This window comes from Argiope bruennichi, chromosome 8, assembly GCF_947563725.1.
Source record: "Argiope bruennichi chromosome 8, qqArgBrue1.1, whole genome shotgun sequence".
Classification (NCBI taxonomy): Eukaryota; Metazoa; Arthropoda; class Arachnida; order Araneae; family Araneidae; genus Argiope; species Argiope bruennichi.
The window spans coordinates 86,931,512-86,948,400 of NC_079158.1; the positions used below are offsets into that span (position 1 = coordinate 86,931,512).

General features: G+C 24.4%; 1 protein-coding gene across 1 annotated transcript in view; it reads left to right on the forward strand.

The window, feature by feature from the left end:
- LOC129980683 (cell adhesion molecule Dscam2-like) overlaps positions 1-16,889 on the forward strand; it is a 550,882-nt gene that overhangs the window by 391,670 nt on the left and 142,323 nt on the right. The window contains exons 13-15 of the mRNA XM_056091064.1: positions 6,712-6,863; positions 8,314-8,445; positions 10,330-10,356. Coding sequence (XP_055947039.1) covers positions 6,712-6,863; positions 8,314-8,445; positions 10,330-10,356 — 311 coding nt within the window. The remainder of the gene's footprint in view (positions 1-6,711; positions 6,864-8,313; positions 8,446-10,329; positions 10,357-16,889) is intronic.

A 16,889-nucleotide genomic window follows, 5' to 3' on the forward strand; every position in this document is an offset into this window, starting at 1 on the left:
AATTTTTATATATTATATGAAACTCAAAATATTTTAGTTAAAGACACATAAACCATATATTTGGCTACCAACAGGCTTAATTCACTCAAATATCACTTAAAATGTTAATATGGTGATATCCCTGAAATTTCAATTGCAAAGAATCTCTGCGAAAGATAATATTACATTTATAAATGACGTCTGAGATGAAGACATAATATGACTACATCTTACAAAAATTGACAACATATTTCCTAAAAAATATCCATCTTTTCCATTCCATAAAATAGAATAAAACTTAATAAACAAATAATAAAAAGTAAGTAACTGTATGCAATTCAAAAGCAAATATTTTCTGAAAATATTTCTAGATATTGTATTTATTATTTTCGGATTAATATGAAAGATTTACCAAAGAAAATGATATGAAGAAACAATCTACAAACATAACTTCATAACTCAAAAGCATTAATACTGGTCTAATTGGATCTAAAATATTTAATCTAAAAATGAAATAAACGGTACTTTAATGCTTATATTCGCATCTTCTAGCCATCGTATGCCTCTTAATACATTGAAACTCGAGTTTCTCGACATTTTGGCTGAAATTTAATCTTCATTTTCTCAGAGTTCCCGTTATATTCAATTAGTTGACTGCAATAATCATAAACAAGTTTCAAATTTCGAAGTATTTATGAAACCTTGATTTAAAAGGAATCAAAAAATTTAAATTACGAAACCTTAGAAAGGATTTATAAATCATCTCGAAAATGTCAAATTATGCTTCTTGTTATTTTTACTTCCACAAACCTTTATTTGATATATTGATTTTTATATCTCTGAACCGCTTCTAATTGTATTACTAATCATATAACAAAGATTCTGTAGCTACAACGCAAACTAAATTCCTAAAAGGCCACTTCATTTTATAACATTTTATTCTGTACATTTTTATATCCCATTTAATATAAAATATTTTTGTTACTTATATGAAATTTAAAATGTTTTATGAAAAATTTTTAATCAACACATTTGTATCCTTTATTCCCTCAAACTGTGTTTGAACTTTTAATATGTGACCATTCGTGAAGCTCTATTTTCAAAGCACCTGCAAGTAAGGGAGAAAACTTTGATGAAAATAATGTACATAATGTGTAATCTTATTGCATTCGAAGGAGGGACTCTATAATTAAGATTTAATATAAAGAGAGAATCCTTTTTTTTTAATCATGAGTCTTCATGTTTTCTATTGCGTGATGTTTTTAATGTGTTTGAATTAAAAGTATTTAAACGAATATAATAGCGAATATAGGAGGTTTAATAATTTTTAAATGAGATTCAAAAGCTTTTAATCAAATTTTGTGATATAATACTTTATAATTAAAGTTACGTCACTCAAATTTTGACAGTTATGGTTTATTATTTTATAACTACTAACGATGTTTTATTTCTCTAATTATAGTTTATCTAATTTTACTTAGCTTAATTAGTAAATGAAATAGTTTTAGATGTTTAAATCAAAATATTTTAATTATAATTATAATCAAATGGTTATAAATGAAAACAAAATAGATATCTGAGTTTGGTATTACGATTTCTCCGAATAATTATCACTCATTCTACATATAGCTTTCATAATTTATATCATCATTTCATAATAATTTTCATAATTCGTGATTTTTTTTCTAATTATTTACTTATTACAACCAATAAAATTCATTATATACATAGTTATGCACTCAAGACCCTAATGATTGATTATGCCAATATGATTGATTATACCATTTTGATTGATTTGGTGATTAATTCCATCATTACGAATAATTAATTATGCTGTTATAATTGTTAATTCTTAAAACTATTTTCTAAATTAACTTTCTTTTAGAAGAAGTATTCGTTTATTCTCCTAAAAATATAAAGCATTGCATTCTTACTTGATTTTATTTTGACGACAAAAACTTCATGAAACACAATTTTCTTAGCCGTAATTCTCCATTTCATAATATTTAATTTATCTGCAATTTACTTTTTCCATCAAAAATAATGAGTAAAAAGGCGAAAGAAAAGAATTCTAGCAAGTTTCAAATCAACCAAAACGAATAAAAAGATAAAATTATCGAGATAAGGTGATCCAACGACATTCTTTCTTCGTTTCTCAAGTATTTATCGCGTGGACAGAAAAACATCCTCTTTGATACCCGTTAAGATGTTATTCCTTTAAATTAGGTGTTTGTGATTCGCTCATGAAATATTCATTACACAAGTTGTTAACATTTCCGAATGAGATCTGTGAACCAAAGGGAAAACAATAGTTTTTACCATTTCTAAAAGAAGAACATGTTAAGCTTGAATTTTGGGGAAGTTATTTGAATTGAATTCAGCTTCCTATTTGTTTTTACAGTTCTTAAGATCTTTGTCCATGGAACTCCTTTATATTCCAAAGGTCCAAATCTTTTGGGAAATTAGGGCTGTATAATTGTTCCGCGTCAACACATCTTCTTCGCCGTAAAATTCTTTTAATGCAACTAAGGTGGGGAGACTTTATTGAGGTTTGAATTAATTTAGTGAATACTAATCACTGGATTAGCAATTTCTTTGAAAGAATCCTCACAATAGTACTGTATTCACAAACTACTTTTTAACAAGTAATTCCACTTTCTTTATATGCCAATATATTCATCATGAGGAAAAGGTATTGCTGCACTTATGAAAAAATAATTAATCATCCACTTATTCAAATATCAGTTTATCAGATAATTTTTGTATAAATTATTTTTAATTTAAAACGAAAATAAGAATTTGAAGTCTTTTGTGTATTTTATATGAAGAATTCGTCATCTTCAAGTCCAAAATGTATTCGCTAAAAAATCCACATGCTAAATACATTTTGCATTAAATTAATTTAATCGGTGAAATAAATTATTCAAATAATTTTTAATTAAGATTCTTATGAATTTTATATATCATTAAAATATGTTATCTTTGATAACTGTGAAAGATTTAACACCTATTATGAATGTACATAAGCAAAATTTTCTTCTTAAAAAACGAAAACTTCAATCTTTCATTTATGAATAACATTATTTTACATTATGTACTTTACGCAAATGCATTTTTAGTAATTACAAAATGATTCTGATTAAATTGGGGACAATTTAGTAAGTTTTAAAATGTGAAGCTCAAATTTCTGAAAAGTTAATTGAATTCAATTTGATTTTTCTATTTAGTTTCAAAGTTTCTTTGTTCAAATAATTACAAATGCTTCAAGAAGTTAAATCTGTCATTGTTACATTACCACATCTGAATGCGATGAAAATAATTTTTTTTATTCAAGTTTGGAAAGGAATTCATTGAGTTTTGAATATATTCAGGGAATGCTAATCCCAGGATTACTTATTTCTTTTTAGTGAAATCTTGCCAGAACTCTAAGTTTTCTAATCACTTTATAGGAATAATTTCACCCTCTATGTATGCTAATTCAGTTAATATTAAAAGCGTACCTTGAATAAATTATATTTTAATTTTTTCAAAAAAATAACATAGAAATGACGATTTTAATTTATTCTGTTCGAACTAATAATATATGAAATTCAGTTCCAATGAAACAAGAAGTATTTACTGATTTGGAAAATCATCAAATGCTCTTTTTTTTATTGAAACTTTCAGAAAACATCATTAATTTCTAAAAATGTTGAAAAGGGATTTTGAAATTGCTTTCACTAAAACATTATATTGAATCAACTTCTGCATTATAATAAGTAATATTCCAAAAGAGCATCATTATTTTCAAAAAGTGCGTTCAACTTTATGTACGTGATTATTGTTACTATTTTCTGAAAATTAGAAACAATAAAAACAATAAACTATTATTATATTTACTATGAACAGTGTTAAGGCATTTAATTAAAATGTGAGTTTTGTTTCCCATTAAAATTATTTCAAAATCAATTTAACAAAGTATTTGTACCTGTTATTATTGACATACACTCTTTATATATACAAATAAGGCATATTCTATTCATTGGTAGTTTTAGATGAATCGACATCGCATATCAAAGAGGTTAATGTCGTACTTGTGTTAGTAAAATGTTTTCAAATCCATTAAAACAGCTTTTAAAATTACACTTTTATTTATGCGCTATTTTTTTTCATATTTAGCGTTTTATTTTTCTTTCCGTTTTTCCGTTTCTTTCCTTAATTTATAATTTCTCATAAAAATAACTATGAAATCATAAAATCAGTTTTTTTTCAACCTCTTATCTAAGTGATTCTAGTATGGATCAAAACTAGTTAAGTCACTCAGTTAAGCATTAAATAAGAACTCAAAATAATAAAATGGTTTGTTTTCAATAAAAATGAAGAGATTGCTACAACTTAAAAGCTCAACGATCTCAAAGCGAAATCAAAATTAATTACAAATTCATTATTTAAAAAGATGAAAAATGTCAAGTTATGTACAAGATGAAAAAATCAACATTATTCATTGACTGGGGATTTCATTTCCTGAAAATTTATACGCATTCTGTATGAAGTCTACTGATACATAATTCTGATTATCCTTATATCAAAAATCACCACATTTTAAGCATATAGTTACATCACTCGTACGACATGACGATTTTAGTATACATCATTTCCAAGTAGAATTTTTTATATATATTTGGGCTTGGATTATATTCCAGAATTCAATTTGTTTAAGCAAAAATAAATCAATTGCAAGTTAAATTTAAAAAAAAAAAATATTTCAAAGCCATACACTAGATATACTCATAGTTTAATTTGCTCATATTTCTTTAATTTTGCCCATATTTGAAATGAGAGACAGGAATTTTGTAAAGCTCTATAAAGAGAATGAAGAATTCAAATGATCAAACAGATATCAAAATTTCAATTGAAGCCTAAAACAATTATTATACGGATGCTGCAGAAATTTTAGCCTTTCGTTTAATAATAATTATTAAGATATTTATTTTTTAATCGTTTAAATTTATTTTCAGAAAGCTATTTACATTTATTGGCAAAAAGATACCCCTTATAAATTTAATGTATAATTCTCAGAAATACTCATTTACTCATTTAATAAAATATAATTCTAACTAATATCAACTAAAACTATATCGTTAAATAATTTTTATTAATAAATAAAACTATATTGGTAACTATATTTTATATATAACTATATTTTATATATAACTATATTTTATATATACAAATAAGGCATATTCTATTCATTGGTAGTTTTAGATGAATCGACATCGCATATCAAAGAGGTTAATGTCGTACTTGTGTTAGTAAAATGTTTTCAAATCCATTAAAACAGCTTTTAAAATTACACTTTTATTTATGCGCTATTTTTTTTTTCATATTTAGCGTTTTATTTTTCTTTCCGTTTTTCCGTTTCTTTCCTTAATTTATAATTTCTCATAAAAATAACTATGAAATCATAAAATCAGTTTTTTTTCAACCTCTTATCTAAGTGATTCTAGTATGGATCAAAACTAATTAAGTCACTCAGTTAAGCATTAAATAAGAACTCAAAATAATAAAATGGTTTGTTTTCAATAAAAATGAAGAGATTGTTACAACTTAAAAGCTCAACGATCTGAAAGCGAAATCAAAATTAATTACAAATTCATTATTTAAAAAGATGAAAAATGTCAAGTTATGTACAAGATGAAAAAATCAACATTATTCATTGACTGGGGATTTCATTTCCTGAAAATTTATACGCATTCTGTATGAAGTCTACTGATACATAATTCTGATTATCCTTATATCAAAAATCACCACATTTTAAGCATATAGTTACATCACTCGTACGACATGACGATTTTAGTATACATCATTTCCAAGTAGAATTTTTTATATATATTTGGGCTTGGATTGTATTCCAGAATTCAATTTGTTTAAGCAAAAATAAATCAATTGCAAGTTAAATTTTTAAAAAAATAATATTTCAAAGCCATACACTAGATATACTCATAGTTTAATTTGCTCATATTTCTTTAATTTTGCCCATATTTGAAATGAGAGACAGGAATTTTGTAAAGCTCTATAAAGAGAATGAAGAATTCAAATGATCAAACAGATATCAAAATTTCAATTGAAGCCTAAAACAATTATTATACGGATGCTGCAGAAATTTTAGCCTTTCGTTTAATAATAATTATTAAGATATTTATTTTTTAATCGTTTAAATTTATTTTGAGAAAGCTATTTACATTTATTGGCAAAAAGATACCCCTTATAAATTTAATGTATAATTCTCAGAAATACTCATTTACTCATTTAATAAAATATAATTCTAACTAATATCAACTAAAACTATATTGTTAAATAATTTTTATTAATAAATAAAACTATATTGGTAAGTAATTTATCTTAATATATCTTTTATATTTTTAATTGAATTTTATATATATATATATATATATATATATATATATATATATATATATATATATATATATATATATATATATATATATATATATATATATATATATATATATATATATATATATATATATATATATATTCATTTTCTTACTTATATTAGACTAAAATTATATATATATATAATTTTAGATTAATATATGAAAATGTATTTCATTTATTGGATAACTATTTTTAGCGTTTTATTTGATTCTATACGTTGCGATATATTAAAACTTTATTTTTTCAGAATTAAGTATGGAGTTTGTCTATTTAAAAAAAAATTACATTTTGCAGGTATTCTCAGAACGTGGAAGAAATGGACGAGCTTGGAATAAAAGCGTCACTTATCATAGAAAAAGCTGAACGTAAGGACTCTGCTCTTTTTATGTGCACAGCTGCTAATGACTTTGGTGAAGATACAATGAACATTCAAGTTACAATCAAAGGTAATTAGTATATTTTTAAGAAACAAATTGTTCCTCATTTTCTGTGAGAAAAGGAATAATCGCATTTCAAACTTGGGAGGAGTCCAGTACTAGTTAGAAAAACTATGTGAATTTATGATAGTTAGTCCATTTTGTTTTCAGCTCGTTGCAGTAATTTTGCTTTCCTCAGATATTTGTCTATCTCCCCAAAAATATATTTGCTGATTAAGTCACTGCCATATAATTTAAGTAGTACGACATACATTTATTAGTTTAGTAGTAATTTGTGTTTCAATATTAATAATTAATTTACTTTTGGTTCAAACTTCTCATTAAAATCCTACTGTCATGCTTTGGAATTACTACTATTAGTATTACTTCTTGTATTATTAGTAAATATGCCAATTGAAGAATCTAATGAGATTTAGAAAAATTCTAAAATCCGGAAATTAAGTCTTACTGAATTCTGATATTATTATTATTTTTTTTAATTTTACTGATATCAAGTTGCATGAAAATACATACTATCTACGGAAATTACGTACTTCTATTTTTCTTTTTAGGAAACTTTTTCATCTGACAAGATTTAAATAGAATTATTAGCGAGAAACAAATTAAAAAAGAAATATATCAGATTTCCATAAGTAATCATATTTCAAAAATTATCGTCCACGAGAAATTTGAATATGTCGCTAAGACAAGTTAAAAAGAAAGTAAATGCATCAAAATAGTAAAAACAATAAATGAAAATAAACTAAAATAATACAGTTTTCTCTCATTAAATAATGCAAAATTTTACTATATTGAAGAAGAAACAATAATTTATTTGTTGTTTCATCAGTAAAGGCAATTCTTGTATAAAGTATTTTTAAATAATAATATATTTTTAAAGCTATAGCACAAAAAGGGGAAGGTATTAATTTTATTATCAATGTATATTTTATAATTTTAGAAAAATAGCCCAATTTATTCAGATTTCTGTCTATTCGTGCTTTATATATAAATTTAATTTGAATTTTGTCGTTATTTTATTTCTCATTTAGAGCATTTAACGATAAATTTCTTACTTACATTCTGAACTAGAATTCTACAATTGTGTATGCGTCTTATTAAAAATACACTTTTAAATATTTCAAATTTTTATTAGCAATCAATTAAATAATATGAATAGATTTTTCTCTTGCACAAGTGAAATTATTTGGTAGTGGGTTTAAGAGAAAAACGATTGAACGATTCAAATAATTAAAACAGCAAAATTAAAATTAAAATATACAATATTATTAAAATATAAAAAATTAAATTATACTTTATTATTTAACAAAAAATAATAAAGAATCCCTGACATTTTAGCCCGCTAATAAAAATGTATTTTAACAAGGCATTTCCTATTTAGTTCATGAAAACTTTTAATTGCAAAATGATTTATGAACTATTTACATCAATATACTCAGAAGTGCCATATTTCTCTCAGATATTCCAGATGCTCCCCAGAACTTGGAAGTTCACGATGTCTCCAGTAGGAGTATAAGACTGACTTGGGATCGACCATTCGACGGGAACTCTCCGATCACTCAATACACTGTCATGTGGAGGCAAACAGATGGTTAGTATGCACAAGGAATCTCATTCATCCCTGACAGCTGTCGTATATTGTATTAGTAGCTCCTGTCTTCTCCCATATCGACATCTGGATTACTGATGTTAGACAGGGAATCGATGCGTGTTATTGATGGCAATATAGAATGCATACAGCGTTCCAATTTCTGTTTGGGTATTCTCAGAGCTGCTTAAGATTACAGAGGTCCTGAGAAGATGTTAGACCTTTGATGCTTGAAAAAGTCTAGAATCAATGAAATTATGAATATTAAATGTAATTCAAGTAATCTTTAATCATTGGGTTTTTGCCGCAAGGAAATTTTATTAGTATATATACTCCTATAGGTATATATATACTAAATATTTATCTTCTATGAGTTAATATCCATGAATAAGATAGATTATTTCGTTAAATTCTCTCATTTAATATATAAAACGTATTCAAAACTATTTGTCATTATCGTTTTCTTAAAGTAGGAATTTCATTTGTAATACCCAATATAATTCTTAAATGAACTGATTTTTTTAAAAAGATTTCTGACTTTGGTTTTCTTTTCCCATTCTTTGTTACCAAAATTTGCTTGAATAATTGTTACTAGAACTCTAAAAATTTTAATGAATGTCCCCTACTTTTTCATTTGGTCTGTAAGCAGTATACGTTACTTTTTAGCAATAAAAGTTAATCTATATATAATGTTTGTTTTTTGAAAATTTGCGCTTACAATTGATTTGATGAATTGGGAGTTGGTATGTTTGATTTTAAGAAAATAATTAGAAGATAAATCGATAGAAATCCAAATAAATAAATATAAAGATAGATAGATAAATCAAGAATAGATAGTAATTATTTGCTTTATATTCTGGGCGAATTTTCGTTCCGATTATTTCATTTTTACTTTTTAAATTATTTCTAAACCAAACACACGCTTAATTCTTCCTTTATTTGAAATTCATATTCATTGTTTGTTTTCAAGAAGACAGATTCGTCATGACATTTGAGATGGAAATATAAATATTCTCATTATGCATTTTAATGATTTTTACTCAGTTTAGAAATAAAATACATATTTGTTTATATTCTCACTTCTAAAGCATTAACATTATATGATGAATTCATTAATCTAACCTTTCCATACAAAAATAAATTATATCATTTTATTAAAAAAAAAACCATAACAAGGCAGATTCATTGAAATACATAAAGGGTAATGCAGTTTCTGGATATTCCTCTTCCTTTAAAGATAAGCTTTACTCTGTAAAATTAATGCGTCTAAGCGAATGGGGGGGGGAAGTAAAACTTAAATATATTATTCTTTGTAAAATCAATTTTAAATATTACAAATATTAAAAACAATTTCGTCGTTTTGATTTCAAATAACTAAAAATGATTTTTTGCAAAAAAGCATAGATAAATAATATTTATTATTAAGTCGATTTTCCTTCATGGACATTTAGTTTTATTGTTCAAAATGAGTTAATTTTTTAAAAAAATATCCCATTAGTATTTATATTGCTGTATAAATAACAATTTAAAAACAATTAGCATTCAGTTAAATGTTAGCATATTAATTTTTGTAGAATATGTTTGTTATCATTAATAATTTTTATAATTATAATGGCAAGATTTTTCAAAAGACTAGCATAATATATAGATTAATAATAATAGTTAGCATAATAGATAGATTCTTAATAACTAAAATAAAAACTTAACTTGTTGTCTTTCGAATTTTTTTGCATATATTGAGAAGTTTTAAAGTCAAAATTTTAATTATTCATATGATTTTGGAAAATTAGAGAAATTGTGAAATACGTAGTAACCTAAGGTTTTAATCTATACTATCCATGTTGACATAAATAAAAACGCTTATAGATTCATTTCTTTTTATCATAGAACCAAAAGAAAGACATTTTCAAAAAGGTAAGATTCTCTCTCTATATATTTTATAGCCAAAATTAGATGATATTCTCAGAAAATATAACTTATTTTGATGTTTACATAGTTATGTAATTTAATTTTTTCAAATTTCAACTTTAAATTTTCGGTATAGCGTTATAACGTTAATATCGATATAACGTTACATTAAAAGTTAAAAAATAGAATTTTGCATTTTCTCTTCCTTCTATGTTATTTATGTTTTTTTTTTTTTCAAAATAACTCTTTGAAGTGAATCTTAGGAATACGTTTATAGCTTTCTCTTAAGCGTGCTGTCGAAATGATCTTTCGCAAATCAAAATATTTGTGATATTTCAGAAGTTATCTTCTGTAAATTAAATATTTACTTCAATCAATATTTGTCATGAGTATATCAAGCTAAAGAATATGAGAATAACTAGCTTTTGACAGATTGCTTCACTACCAAAGAGAATTATTTATAGAATTTCGTCTAGATCAGAGACAGTCTTATAAGTAAATGAAAAATACTTGTTGGTTACAAATTAATGATGTTATTTTACAGTATTTGCTATCTAATATTTTAAATATAAATTTCATTCTATATGCGTTCAGATCTCTTAATTGAATTGAAATCTTTTCATAAGATAAAAATATTTAATTTTAAATATTATGCCTCACGTCATGAAAATTTTAAAAAGTATTATTTGAATTTTTAAAATATATATATATCTTATGAGCCTGTAGAATAGAACACCGTCTTCCCCCGTGCTAGTACCCATTATATCTAGATATGAAATCGTCACCTTCATTAAGTATCACAAAAAAAATATTAATTTGTTTATTATATTCTTAAAGAATAACAAATAGAAAGGAAACTATACAAATATACATATAAACACTATACAGTAGTATAACTATACAATATAAAATAATGCATAAGAATGTTTGAAGTATTTACGCTGAAAATAGAACAGTGGTAAATTCGGAATAAATTGAAACATTATTATGAAAATTATAAAGAAGCAAAAATAACAAAAGAAATATTAAAACATAATTTTAAAAATTATATTTGAGTTAGGGTTTGTTTTTTTTTAAATTTGAAATTAAGCATTTTCATATAGCAATGCCATCGTTTTGTTGTTAGAAATATAAGTATAAAATGTATAAAAATATATAGTAATGTATATTATATAAAATTATATAAAGTATAAAATGTATAAAAATATATAGTAATGTATATTATATAAAATTATATAAAGTATAAAATTATATAAAACATTGAAAAGAAATATGATTACTGGAAATTAATTAGATTACTTGAAAGATGTGAACTTTCACACTACAATGCCCTATTTTAGCTGTTAGAAATGTATAAATCAAAGTCTTAGAAGTTCAATGAGTAGAAACTGTTATGAACTATTGAAATAAATAAAGTATCATAAAATATTGATTACTGAAATTCATAATCCTACTATAAAAAAGAAAAAAAATTATTCCAAGAACTGAAAACTATTAATTAAATTCCTCCAACTTTTATTGTAAATATAAAATATTAAAAAAAAAACTAATTCTATTTACTAATGATGAATCAAATCCAAATAAAAAATATTCCCTCCAAAACAGAAAGTTTAGAAAAGATTTTTGAGGTAAGGCTTTGTATTAAAAATTTTTATATAAAAATATTAGAGTAGTAGCAACTTTTTCCAAATTAACCCTGCTTGAAAATTACCATATATTGTTTTTGAAAAATAAGTCTTCCGAAATTACTTAGTTATGTATGTAAACATGATGATTTATCGGAATGCTTCATTTATAAGCTATTTCTTTTTATATTGAGATATATTATATGTAATAATGCCGTTTATTAATATCCGCATTTTATGGAACAAAATCTCAATCACACAAATCAAAGAAATCGCACTATGCAAAAAATATATGAGAAATCAAACATATTCTTTACAAGTAATAAAATACTACAAGATAATTTCTTGTAGTATTTTATTACTAGTAAACTAGTACTAAGAGCTATTCATAAGAAGAATTAGTAAATTTAGGAATATTGAAAAAGAAGACTTATATTCATCACATTCATTTTGTACAATTCAAAGGTATAATCATCCTTAATATCTATGCAGTACATAGTACAAAACATTCAGATTATTTTCAAAATAACAAAAATACTTTACATAAATGTACATTAGAAAATCTAAAAAACACAATTTAATATTTATGGATTAGTTGATAAGCAATGTATAAGTTAAATATTTAATTCTCCGTGATTATCAGGAAGTATCATTATGAATGTTAGAAAATTATTAGCAATATTAATATAAGAATGATTCAGCTCATTGCGTTTATTTTGTCATCACTGCAAATGAGAGCATGTGTCTGAATTGCCACCCTATTAAATAATGAGGCACTTTGATCTTTTGTATATCAATCCCTTCAGAATTCGACTGTCACTTCAGGTTTTGAGAGGAATGATCTTATTATTGAAAAAGAAAATCAGGCATTATAATAGTTTGAGGTACCTGAAATAAAATTGTCTTAGGAATGAGAGTGTTATTATGTGCATAATATGATTAATTGAATATAATTAATATTCAATACAATAGAGTATAATAGCTATTATGAACTGCAGTATATAAACTAAATAATTTTATCATTACCTTGAAATATGCATTCATAATGTAAATTCAAGTACCAGAAATAATAATACATGCAGTAAAAATAAATGTTATTGCAAATATAGGCTCGCAAGCAGTTTCAATGTAATTGCATCCGTGTGTCAACATATGTCCCTTAAGCAGTATCTACATTTCGTATAGTACATAGTCAAAATTAATTTTTTTTAAAAAATGACAAAAATCCTTTCATAAATATACATAAAAAAACTCAAAACGCAAAATTCTATATCCAACTTCAAGGATTAGTTGATAATCAATGTATGTTAACAATTTATATGTAATCAATGTATTCATCAATTTAACTATTTAATCCACCATTATAATCAGAAGCTTTCATTATGAATTTCAGAAAAAAATAACAATAATAATACAAAAATACTTTGCTCTTATTCTTTTAGAAACTAGTTTGCTAGCACTCGTTTTCCTATATTAAAAAAATACTCGTCCTATATTTAAAAAAACCAATTGCACCTTTTTATGCTGTTAAATATCCTTCTTCTCCCTATAGGTTTTATATATATTTAAGTAAATAATACTATATTTTAATTTATATAAATAGGATATACTATCTAAATTTTTATAGAAGACTTATTTGTGCATTAATTGAATTTTTCGGTTTCCCTTTATTATTATAACAGTTTTTTCTATAATTAATAAATTCTGATTTTACAATTTTGCGAGCCTTTCTTTTATTGTTTTTATTTACTATTTATTTAATATTTTATTTATTGTTTTCATCAGTTCTCTCTAATATACGCCATATGAATAATTGAATCACATTATATTCGAAACGCTCACATGGACTAACTGACTTGCCCCATATTACCCCGGAATGCCTTCAGGGTGTGGCATATTGGTGGATACCAACCCTATCACGTCCAGCAGCGATAGTGATTGATCATGAACGAAATCACAGGTTGCATAAGGCATGATACGACCACCCTGTATTCGATATCATCGTCCAGAAAGTGTTCCGTGATTGGTTTGCATTCGATCTTTTATATCCACTTGATTGGATGGATCAGATAACCAAAAGAGAGAAATCGATTCGGAATTTTAGAAAAGTTCACTGAAACTGATAAATGTAATGCGTAATTCCATGCTTTTTTAAATAAATTTATAGAATAGTACTAGTTAAGAAAAACTCTGCAATAAGTGTCATGCTATTTCAATATGGCAGTCGAATAATTTAAAAAACGAATTTTTTTATTGAAAAAGCGAAAAAAAATCGATTTTGCCCATTTTATTTTCATAAACAGAAAAAAAAACCCCGATTTATTCTGAATTTTCATCCAAATAAGTACTTACCATTATATTGAATTATTATGTATCTTTAAAAAGATTCAGATAAAAATTATATGCAATCATCAGTGTAGAATAATTACGAGATTAAAATTTTTAAAAGATTTTTATTTAATTAAAATCTTTCATCTTTTATGGCTAAAAAACCCCTTTACAAAATAATCTACACTGAGCGGAAAACTCATGATAACTAATTATTCTGTAAATTAAATTTTCCAATGCAAAACACTTCTATTAATCGGTATAGCATACATCAAAATACAATTTTATATCCAAAGAAAGCAAATTATTTTCCACTAAAAAATACTTTCCACAGTTTATCAATATAAAATTCTTTTTTAAAAAGTCACGGATTGTTTACCTGTTTTGACTGGGAATGTCTTAATCTTGCTGAAGCCTTATGAATTTAAGAAAAACATTGCGTTATATTTATTTTTTATAATTCCAAATTGCATCTACACAATAAAAAAGAGAAAATAAATTATTTACGTATTTATACCAATATTTTGATATTATATTATATAAAGCCTTGTCGATAATTAGTGAAAAATGTTTTCAAATAAAAACTACTGTTGTTATTCCACGAGTAGCTTCTAGATTAAAAGAAAAGATCTTTAATTAGCAAGAAAAAAGAAAGTGATTAAATCCAGCAAATTTTATTAAGCTTATATTACATATTTGAAGGCAAGTTATTTTCTAAAATAATTTAGCTTTTAAATGTTGAAAACTCTAACAAAGAAGCTGAAGATAAATTTCTAGTAAATTATTATCCTCTTAACGTCTATATTTAAAAAAAAAAAAAAAAACTAAGGCGCATACCACAGTTTAAGAATTATTTACGTTTAATATTGATGATATTTTACTTGCTGCTAATTTAAGTTGAAATAGATTTTCTAAAGACTTATGTGCATAAAAAGTTTTGCCATTTTTAAAACATTATTACAGTTTATAATAAAGATGACATATTTAATGATATGATTTCAGTTATAGCAGACAAATTTTAATCAATGTCATTATTTCTGTAAGTTTAAAATTAATTTTAAGAATCATCTATAAAAATACTCCAGGAAAATCTATTAGTTTTAAATTCACATCATAATAAACATGTCAGGGATATAAAAATAAATTTAATGTTATAAAACTAAATTTAATATTGAATTTCAAAACATATGTAAAAATAAAAATATCTGAATTTAGGATATTCAAGGGACAAGGCAGTTAATATTGAAAAACTCAAAATATAATTTTCTTGCACATTTTGAGCTTTTTAATGAAAACTATAAAGTCTTTCATTTTTTTTAATTGCCAAGTAATTATTTACCTCAAAAGATTTTAATTACTTTCTTGTTCAACTAGCTTTTTGTAATAAGTTGAGATTTTAATCAACGAAACAAATTTTCGGATCTTGTTTCAGAGATTACATTAGTTTTCCTTTTAGCATAATTATAGAAAATCATTAGAATAATAAATAATTAAGGAATTTTGAAACATTTTATAAGTTTCTACTTTAAATAAAAAATAAAGGGTCACAAAATAAGAATCAAATAACAAATATTAGCAAGTGCAAATGAGGAATCTTGGTTTCGAATTTAAGCTTAAATGTATGCTTTCAGAACTAAAGGAATAGAACATTTTCAGTTTTATCAGAACTTGATAAAATTAAAATATAATCAGTTTCCTTTATATTTTCAATTCGCATATCACATTTCTTTATTATAATTAAAAGATGAAATGTCAAGCCATAATTCTGGATGAAAATTTGCTTCTCTGTTGATTTTGTTGCCTTATGCATAGCAATCCATAATAAGCAATGATATTTGAAACCATTGGCAATAATAATGGAAATCAGTTAGCAGTTTTGTTTATCATTATGGGTTTTTATAATATTTTTATATATTTTTCTCATAATTAAAAAGGTTTGCTGTCTTTTAAATGTCCTAAAATTTTTGAAAGTCAATTATTTAGTAAAAATGTGTAATTCTTCTCATTAAGGCTTCATCTTCTTCCACATAAAAAAGTAATTCAAACTAGTGCTACTTTCAAATGAAGCAGCATGCATCTAAAATCAAGCTTAATTTTTTTGTTGACTAAAATAATAAATATATCTCTCCGAGAATATATAAATATATAATCTCCTACATTCTCGTCTTCCAATGTATATATAGTAAATTAAATAGCTCTGAGTCTTACCATGTACCTGTAGATCTCTACTTCACACACAGCCATTAATTTTTTAAATAATTTTTATATTTCTCTAATTGTAGCTTTAAATCATGCCATATTTTATTTACAATAGACTTTGTATGCTCATAGAAACAAACAGCATTGTTAAATGTCATGCGAAATATTTTAGTATTAAGTCATTAAATGGGAAGAATTTTTAATAATTTTATAGTAATATACATACAACTAAGATAAATGATTTTATTTATCTTAACACAACTCGCCTATTATTATTAAGCTTGCAAATTTTGAGCTCTTGAAACTGAGCCCCTTTCATTATGCACTTAATTAATGGGTAAGTATCCACATCCTACGACGAAAAGAATCTCGAATATATTATCATTT